The sequence below is a fragment of the Microtus ochrogaster genome, unplaced genomic scaffold (genome assembly GCF_000317375.1).
Source record: "Microtus ochrogaster isolate Prairie Vole_2 unplaced genomic scaffold, MicOch1.0 UNK28, whole genome shotgun sequence".
NCBI lineage: Eukaryota > Metazoa > Chordata > Mammalia > Rodentia > Cricetidae > Microtus > Microtus ochrogaster.
In genome coordinates this window covers 616,304-626,795 of record NW_004949126.1, presented here as the reverse complement: position 1 = coordinate 626,795, position 10,492 = coordinate 616,304, and the positions used below count along the sequence as shown (strand labels likewise).

The window sequence follows — 10,492 nt, the reverse complement described above, 5'->3', positions numbered from 1 at the left end:
AAGGGAGAGAGAGAGAGAAAAAATAAAGAGCAAAGAGATGACTTCTACAAAAGATGAAAAGTTCCATGATGTTCATTTTTGTATCCAGTGTCAGAAGCCCAGACATGGAGAGAGAGAGAGAGAGAGAGAGAGAGAGAGAGAGAGAGAGAGAGAGAGAGAGAGAGAGAGAGAGAGAAGATCAACTGTTTTTATTAAACTAGTTGAAATTTGGGGATCAAACAACAATACACGAGTTTTACTTGATTTTTGCTTGTAATTTAGGCATATAAAGTACAATTGCATTGAAAGGTGAACACATGTTATTTAGAGAAGAAATCTGATAAAAGCTGATGGCACTGTCTGTTTTCAAAACAAAATTCATAACATTTAAGCACAATCCTCTTTCTCGTGACTGATTTTTCCCTTCAAAACGTTTGGCAATCCAAACTTTGAGGTTTGTATCATTTTCTAAAATTTAAAACTTTAAAATGATTGATTGCTCGGATCAAAGATAAGGCTTTGATACATTGTGTAAAGAAAGAGTTTTTTTTTACTTACTCCAAGATTCCATAGAATTTCATCATAGCCTTGATCTGATCCTTGTATTCTATATATTGGCCCATATTTTCTTCTTTTTCAATGGACTCAAGGATTGGTGTGTTGACAAAGCCTGGACAAATGGCATTCAGTCTTACTCCACTCTTCATAAGGTTAGCAGCCATCTGTCAATCAGAACACAGTTGCAGGCTTCAGAAACTTTGACAAAGGATAGTTACAGGACAAACCAAAAGGAAAAGTTCTTTAAAAGCTTATCGTAAAAGGCACTCAGCAGGTATGCTCTGAAATATGGAACAATTCCCAGCGGGCACATATGGTGTAAACACCCAGAATTCATTCACAAAAGTAGTACCATTACAAAAGTCTTAAGATTACAGAGTTATCTAAGCTTCTCTTCTTTACTGAATTCTATGGACTTTGGGCAATTGAAGCTAAGTAACTGAGGCTGTTTTTTTTTTTTGATGTAAACATCATAATAGAAGCTTTGTTACTTGTTAATTCATTATTTCGACAATATATGAAGGTTATTTTTCATTATACAGAAATATATATATACAACAAGGTTGATATCAAAATGTTGTGAACTCAGGTTTTTAGTAACTTCATCTTTTATTTCTTTCAGAAACAAGGGCTCAGCATCAGTACTTCAGCATTTGCCAGTAACTTCATAACTGTTGTAAACAATGAGAGCTGATTGTAGAAATATTCAGTCACAAATTTAAATGTGAAATTTTTGCTTTGTAATGGGTTATCTTTTTCTAAAACATTGGGACATTTTCAAATAAAGTACTCAGGTCTCATCAACCCAAATTAAGAGTTAAGACTGCTTTCCTTCTCGAGGATGGTTAACACTGATCCTTTGGCTTATAATTTCTCCATGTTAGGGCAAAGCACTTCATCTGTCTGGTTCTTCCAACCTATACAGTACCATGCAGAGACTTTTCAACTATCCTTTTTTGTTGTTTATGCTTTGTAATACATTTTCCACACAGCATGCAAAATTATATTCAAGTGTTCTATTTAAGAACTCCTGGGTGGTAGTGGCACATGCCTTTAATTCCAACACCTGGGATGCAGAGGCAGGCAGATCTCTGTAAGTCTGAAGCCAGCCTGGTCTACAGAGCAAGTTCCAGGACAGGCTCCAAAGCTACAGAGAAACTGTTTCTTGAAAAATAAACAAACAAACAACAACACACAAAAAAAACCCTGAAACCCAGTCCTCCTGGCATTAATATTGCAGAAAAGAAACTTTGTACAATTTTAGAAACAAAGACCATTTCCCTATTGTTTAACCTTAAAATATTTACTAGTGTCACCACCACCCACCTCTCTCCTAGTTTGCAGTGTATAGTCTTTATTTAGTCTTTTATAAGATTGCTAAAGTTTTTATTATAAAGATTTTAGTAAGATGTCTCCTCCATTTTTCAGCTAGATTTTTTTTTTTAAATTTGAACTTCTTTTCTTATAGTCTGTAAAACTTGGGTTTCATCTATGTATGCCAGGAGGAAAAGAGTCTCTGGTTATGATTTTCTCACCGCTGCTGAGCGCGTGAATCCGATTATGCCGTGCTTTGAAGCACAATAAACAGGTTGCTGTGCAACAGGCATAAGTCCTGAGAAAAAGAAAGAAAAAATTCTAAATAAATTGATGTTTCAAAAAGTGGACTATACAAACAGTGGTTTTTGGTCACATCAATTTAAGATTAATCTGGTAATTACACTCGCATGAAACCAGACACTATTGTAAAACAGCATAATCTAAAGCAATCCCAGGCAAACAACTATCACACAGAACCTATTTTACTTGAGTGACTGTTGCTATCAAGCTTCATGTGTCTGACAGACCTAAACAGTTCAGTTTAACTAGTCATTAAATATTTTTGTGACTCATGAGTTTCTTTTATTCACTACGTTTTCCTTTTGAGACAGAGTCTCACTGTGTATCCCAGACTATCTTTGAACTTAGAATCCTCCGGACTTAGCCTTCCACAAACCAGGGTTGTGGTGTGCACCACCTTGCCTTGCTCAGGTGATCCAGTTTTGAAAATTCTTTTGAACTATGTAATTCTTCTCTGTTAAGAAGCAGTGGCTGGTCCCTGGTTAGTGTGAGAGTCGTATCAAATGTCATATTAGTGTTAAATTATTCTGCTCAGATGTTCCAGTCTCCACCCTGCTAACTAGTCACACAACAGCACCACACAGTTGAGAGTGTCATGCCAAAGTTCAGCTACAAATGTAGATCTTAACCACTCCCTGGGTGCCTTCCAGGCTTCAATTTATGAAGCATGTTTGCTCAGAAGCATTTTACATCACTGGAGATGGTAGATCACACCTAGTACACGGTGATCTCAAGGTACAAGAACATGTTGGTCGCCTTGTTGTTTTGGGTCAGTAAAATGTGCAAGGTAGTTACATATATCAGTGGCAGTCAGCAAGAATTTACAATGTCTCCACTGGGTTCATGGGGATGGTAGAAGTGTAAGATAAAGAGAAAAGGGGTGTAGCCAGATGGTACTGTTTGCATGACCTCTTTCTTATAGGAATATGGGACAAAGGTTAGTGTTTGAAGACAGTGCTCACATGCTCTGCAGGAAACAAAATGTGACTCATAGTCACGGGTAGGCTAGGTGACAGAGTCATAAAAATGACAAAGATATTGTTTATAAATATTAGCAAAGATGATGACTAAACAAATTTTGTTACATTTGTAGAGCTGACAAACTTATGATCTCCAGCTATTTCAAGGCATTGCATATGAGAAATGTATCAACTAGTGTTTTGTTGGCTGTGGTCACGAGCAAGAACAAAATACACACATCATTTCTTTAGAAGTAGATTTATAAATGCAATTGGAATGCCAACGAGCTTGCTTACTTTTATGTGTAACTGTAAAAAACCAACCAGCCAACCAACCAACCAGCCAGCCAACCAACCAACCAACCAAACAAACAAACAAACAAACAAACAACCAAAAATAATCAAACAAAGTCCCACTATGTACTCCAGACTGGCCTCAAACTTTCTATGTAGCATAAACTGGCCTTGAATGTAGTAAGAGGCTGCTTTTTGGTTACTGGCTGCTCAGCCCCAAAATAATCACACAGAAACTATATTATTTAAATCACTGCTTGGCCCATTAGCTCTAGCTTCTTATTGGCAAGCTCTTACATATTAATTTAACCCATTTTTATTAATCTGTGTATCACCACATGGTTGTGGCTTACTGGAAAGGTTTGGCATCTGTATCTGGCAGCAACTCCATATCTTCTCTCTGACTCTGCCCTTCTTTCTCCCAGCATTCAGTTTAGTTCCCCTCCACCTAAGTTCTGCTCTATCAACAGGCCAAGGCAGTTTATTAACCAATGGTATTCACTACATTCAGATGGGAATCCTACATCACTTGAACTTTCAATCCTTCTGCCTTAGCCCTACAAGTGCTTGGATTAAAATAAAGAGCTACCATACCCCAGTGAACTTGTTTCCATTTAAAAAAATAGTATTGGGTTTGATGAATTTTACTTTAACACTCTAAGTAAGTTTCATTGTATTTAAAATTTTACGACTTTACTGAGCTTTAATTGACATAAATAAACCAGCATATTTCTGATAAATTTTGACATATATATAAACAAATGAAACTATGAGTGTAATTAAGACAAGGAACAAATCTATCATCTTATGATTCTTCTTATATCTTTCCTTCTGTTATTCTTTCTCCACCCAAGAAACAACTGATTTGCTTTATTTTATGCTAGTATTAGCATTTTCTAGAATTTTTATACACATGTAATCATTGAAGTTGTTTTGGGGGGTCTGGTTCTTTCATTTGTGATAACTGTGTTTGGATTCTTCAGTATCTTATTGCTATGATCATTATTGCTGTTATTATTTTGCTAAACAGATAAGCATTATCTATACTATCCATTCACTTTAATAGATACTTGGGCTGCTTCCAGCTTTGTGGTATCAAAATTCAAAATAAAGAGGATTCTACCTTCCTGCTATGTATTTGGTCAAACTGTAGATCATTTGGTAAAGTGGAGATTTTTTTTTTTTCATCACACAGAGTGTGTTGATTTCAATTATTGCCTCGCATACTTTGAATGGGTAGGGTCGATTACTGATCTGCAGTGCTTCACACAGACTTGTACTGGGGTGGGTATCGTATAACTCTGGGATTCTATCTGCATGGCAGTTTAAGCTTCTGTCTTTACTTGGCTTGATCTCTTTCTCTCTAGTAGCAATAACAGTTATGCTTTGGAAACATTAGCATCTCTTCTTGCCTAGATCGGTAAGCATACTAAACAACTACAGACTCCTTCCTGACCCTCTGGTTTACGCATGTTCCTGCTCTGGATGACCTTATCTACTTCTAGCGAAAAGACTGTCTCCCCGTTTCTTTCTTTTTGTTTTATGTGCGCGCACACACATGGGGCCAATTATTCTCAAATTTAAACTCCAACTTTCCAGCCAGAACCCCTCCTCTGCTAGGCAAGCTAGTCATTGCCACCTCGCCTGCCAATTTTCTTTATGTGTGTACTAACTTCAACATTTGGGTTGCACTGAATTCATTTCCAATACACGCATAAGTAAAAATTAAGCACAAAGGCAAACATATGTAAATTAAAATGCATATAACCAATAGATGGACTAGTACTGGATAAAAATATCACTTCCAAACACCGTTTTATTACTTAAATATGTCCTCTTTTTTTTTCCTCTAAGAACCAAACAACTTTCATACAGACTGGGGGAAAATACTTTTAAAAGATATATGTAATAAAGGACTGTTAACGAAATATACCTAGCAAATGTTAAAACTTAACAAAAAAAAAGAAAAACTTTTTAATACAAACAAAAGTCACCTCTCTGAAGAAAATACTATCTTGCATGGCAAGGAGGTATATGAAAATATTCTCAACCTCATATGTCATTATGAAATTGCAGACTAAAATGAGGTGCCTCTTCACTTTTTAGTGCTGTCTCTGGTCCTCTTTGTACCCACTGTTCTTGGATAATACTCTCTCAGTTTCTCTTCCCTTGTCACATGTGCACAGGCAGTCACAAATTATTTTAATACTTAAATTCCAGTTCTCTAGCTGGAACTAATTAGAACAGCCCAAACCCAGATACTGACAATCACAAACGCTGGAGAAATAGAACAATAGGCATTCCTATTTCTTGCTGGTGGGAATGCAAAATGGTACAGGCAGGATGGAGTCAGCCTGGCAGTTTTTGACAAACACGTATTTTTACAGCACAACTCAGCAATTGTGCTCCTTGGCGCTGACCCGGAGTAACTGAATATGTGTGTCCTCACAAAAATCAGCCCATGGATGCTCCCAGTGGTCTTATTTGTAATTGTGTAAAGTGGGAGTCAAGTGAGATATCTTTCTATGACTAAATGGATAACTGAACGTTGTACTCAGCACTAAAACTAAATGAGTTATCACGCCATGAAAATGTGAATCAGAAACTAAACTGTTTATTATGAAGAAGCAGAGCTGAACTGCAAATGTGACTCACGGTATGATTCCAGCTCTGACTTCTTACAAAAGGCAAAGCTATAGAGACAGGAAAAAGATTTGTGTGTGTAAGAGTTAGACACGGGGGAGGGATGAATGGATGGAGCACGGAATCCTCAGGGCAGGGAAGGCAGTATGTACAATAAGGTCAATGTGAGTCAGTACTTTCTGTTCCAGCCTACACCAAGTGAACCTTCTGAGGAAGTCACAGTACCATGGCTACCTTCATCATCAAGGGAATGCTAAATTTCAATTAAGTTTGGTGAAAATAAAGACCGCACTTCTCCACATCGAGGGCCTTTTAATCAAATCAAACACGCGTTTTGGTGGTTGTGCTGCTGCTGCTGCTTGTGGTGGTGGTAGGAAAGTAAATCCTAATGTGAGTTATGAACTGCAAGTGGAAACATGCCAGTATATATTCATCTATTGTAACCAATGCACCAGTGTAGAAAGGGTATTGGTAGTACAGGAGGAGACCATAACCAAGTGGTGGTGGAGATATATGCATCTATGTTCCCAATTTTGTTTTGAACCTAACACTTCTTTATTAAAATAAAGTTTACTGAAAGCAATATTCTTAGTTTTACTTTGAGACAGGCCCTGAAATTGTATTCTTGCTTAACCTGGAACTCATTATGTAACCCAGGCTGGCCTTGAAGTCAGGATCCTCCTCTCTCACCTTTCTTGAGTGATGGGATGACAGGAGTGTACCAGTAAGCTAGGCAATGATAGCATTTTAATGAAATGTACTGAAAAAATCATAGCACAGTGGGTTGGACTTTGGGTACCAGACAGACTGAGCTCAAATCTTCAATCTAGAATTATGAGCCCATGAGCCATGTCAGCTTTGCAGATAAGTGTTGCATACCACAATGCTATCTGATGCAAGCCAGGGTATTAATAAAAGCAACTGTGAGTCTACAGTAAGTCAATATACATAATATGCTCAAAATAATGTCACACACATAATAACCATCACTATGAGCCTTAATCTTCATTGACAAGTTGACTAGATTTAGAATCATCTAGGAGACATACTTCTGCCTGTGTCTCTGATGATGTTTCTATAGAGGTGTGATCAGGAATGTTTCAGTCCTGGACTGAGTGTTGAAAGAAAAGAGAAAAGGGGGAGGGAGAGGAAAAGAAAGGGTGCAAGGTAGAAGGAAAAGGAGGGAGAAGTGAGGGGGAGAGAGAGGGAGAGAGAGCAGCTACACGCCAGCATTCCATTTTCTTTGCCTCCCAATCTGCCCATTGTAAACAAGATCCATTATTACAACTACACTTCTTTCCTTCCTTCCCTGGCATAATTATTTATATCCTTAAATTGTGAGTTAAACAAACCCTTCCAAACTCAACTTATTTCAAGTTAGCCATTTGGTTACAGCTGTAAGAAAATTGCTATTATAAATTACAAATACAATTACTATTTGTTATTATTTTATGTCAACATATTTGAGCATTCATCATTTTCTCTTAAGATAAAAATTAAAATTATTCATTAATTGACAGATTTGCCTGCTTTAAAAAAAGAAACTATATATATATATTTTTTCTGAAATGTTGCAATCCTGGGACAGCATCCCAATTAACAAAACATGGACTGTTACAAATCCTATCCCCAAAAGAAACTTATGGAAGTAGATTCATGTAATAACTGTGAATTTAGTTCCCTTTAAGAAGAAAATATAATCAAGCAGTATTTCAAATATTTTTAGTTGCAATGAGGAATGGGAACTGACTGATTCAAACTAATCTCACAAAGAGTTTTGACAAAGCCAGGACCCCTAAGGTCCAATTGCTGAAATGAAGATCTTTTTAAAAGTACATTACATAGCACACATAAATTAATTTGGCCTTTTGTACAGGATTTAAAATAAACAACAAGAAAACAATTGGTTATGTTGGGGCTGGAGAGATGACCAAGCGGCTAAGAGTGTGTACTGCTCATGCAGAGGACAAGAGTTTCTTTCCCAATGCCCATATCAGGTAGCTCACAACTGCTTATAATTTCAGCTTCAGTGATCTAATGCTTCTGTCCCTTTGAAGGCACCTGCACTCATATGTACACACACACACACACACACACACACACACACACAGAGAGAGAGAGAGAGAGAGAGAGAGAGAGAGAGAGAGAGAGAGAGACCATAACTAAAAGTAATAAAAAAGGAATATTCCTTTATTTCATATTGTAAGAAATCGCTGATTTGTGCTTCAAAATTGATACTTTATATTTTAAAAGTCAAGCACAGTAGTTTGCGGTAATTATAGTTCCATTCCTTGTTTCCTAATAAAATACAAGATGATTCTTTTAAAAACACTATCTCAAGCCTAATACTAGCCTTTGCATCTGTCAACAGTAGCAAATTTAAGATAGTTCGGTGGGTGAGATGCTTATTGTAAAAGTGTCAGATCCCAAGGTCAGATCTCCAGCACCCATGTACAAAGCCAGGCACAGATATGTATACCTGCAAGCCCAGCACTGAAGGGTGGACAAAGATAGGCAGATACTGAAGGCTCACTGGTCAGCCAGTCTAGATAAGCTCCAAGTGCACTGGGAGAGTGTCTGAAAAGGTAAGGTGTGCACACAAACACCACACACATGCACATAAAATACATGTTTAGAAAAATCAGTAGGGTAAGGAGTAAAGGTACCTCTGTAGGAATGAGCATTTATGCTCATTCACAAGCATAGCCATGCCAAAAATTCCCATGCCTCAGACCCATTGAATTGCCGGCAGGATCATTTTCCAGATCCAGCTCAGGAGAATGGCAGTCTTCCCCTGTTCTGAATATGGATCTTGACACTGTGTGCAGATAGTGTAAAGGCCAGCCTCCTCTTTCTTAATAACTTTACCTTTTGACTGCTCCCTTATTGAGACCCTTCAGTCTACTTCCTGGCTCAATTGCATACAATGAACATGTTTAGTGTCCTGGCTGCTGGCACATTGCTTGCTATTGGCGCTCATGCCCCACCCAGTCACAGCTTTTTTTTCTCTGTAACCTCTCTCCATCTCTCCAGTCAAGTCAGTCCCAATACGTGTCTTCTTAATTATTTTATGATGAAATACAACAAAACTGATACTAGTCTTTCTGCCCTGGCATGGGGCGTGTTGGCAGTGCAAATCAGGAAGTGGAGCTCATATACTCATGACAGTGCGCATCAGAACAATTAATATCCACGCAACAGGAACAGTTCCTCCACCCTGTGACATTCACTAAAATATTGAAAGATGAGTTTTCCTTTATTGTAACTGGACATTCTTACAATGTTTTTCGCATTATATGGTTCCTTTGAAATTAGTGATTTCAATGAATATTGAAGATAATTCAATGTATTATCTGAATTACTGAATCTGAAGTTTGCTCTTTTGAGGAGGCTGGCTAGCCAGTGAGCTCTTGTCCTCCTTCTATCTCGACCCTTCGATACTGGGGTTACAGGCATTTGTTTGCCTTGGTGCTGAGGATTTGAATCAGGTTTTCATGCTTGCATATCAAATGGTCTTACGTACTGAATTCTCTCCCCATCCTAAGAAACCCATTGACTGGTTGGGATGTTTTATGGTATCATAGCTATCCAATCATCAACAGTAAACCAGACTTCATCCTCTGTTATTCCACCAACTGTTTTTAATACTTTAGAATGACTGTAGCAAAATGAATGATTTTATGCTGTATTTAGACAAAAACCCCTATAAAAAGAGTCCTTGTGGTCAGCAATGGCCAGAACCTCTTGTGAAGATGCAGAGGGAGGACATTCATTCCTCCATGCAGGCTCATCTCACTCTGCTTGTTAAACCCATTAACTGCAGTTGAAACTGCGTCAGGGGTCATTACTCATTAAGTTCTCTGCCCAAGCCAGTATGACGGCTTGAGGTATTGCTATGGCAGTGAAGGACTCTGCAAGCCTCTAAGAAATCATAATGACTGACCCAGATGGGTTGAATGTGGCCTACAATTCTACATGCACTAGAGTGAGAAGAAAAACCAAAACCAAAACAAAAAAATTATAAAGGAAGCTTGGAAAACAAACAGGAAGTAAATGTTGAAAGCACTTTGAAAGGGAGACATAGTCTTCTCCAGGGAAGAGCATTCAGTTGGCTAACCAATAGCAAGTGGTCAACCCTGAAAATAGAGATACGAGTAACATTATACAGATAAACAAGTTATATTTAGAAATTATATATATTTAATTTATATATATTTGTGTAAAAACAATTAATGAAAAAAGGAGGCTATAAATTTGAGAAAGAACAAAACAGGGTATATAGCAAGGTCTGATCTCCAAAATATATAAAGAACTCAAGAAACTAGATCGTAAAAGGCTAATCAACCCAATTATAAACTGGGGCACTGAGCTGAACAGAGAATTCTCAACAGAAGAAGTTCAAATGGCCAAAAGACACTTAAGGTCATGTTCAACTTCCTTAG

At 37.6% G+C, this 10,492-nt stretch overlaps 1 protein-coding gene across 2 annotated transcripts in view; it reads right to left on the bottom strand.

Moving 5' to 3' along the window:
* Positions 1-10,492, bottom strand: part of Hpgd (15-hydroxyprostaglandin dehydrogenase) — a 25,857-nt gene that overhangs the window by 2,273 nt on the left and 13,092 nt on the right. For both annotated transcript variants that reach the window (XM_005368080.3, XM_005368082.3), the window contains 2 exons: positions 2,073-2,149; positions 538-701 (listed from right to left, as the gene is read on the bottom strand). In XM_005368080.3, coding sequence (XP_005368137.1) covers positions 538-701; positions 2,073-2,149 — 241 coding nt within the window. The remainder of the gene's footprint in view (positions 1-537; positions 702-2,072; positions 2,150-10,492) is intronic.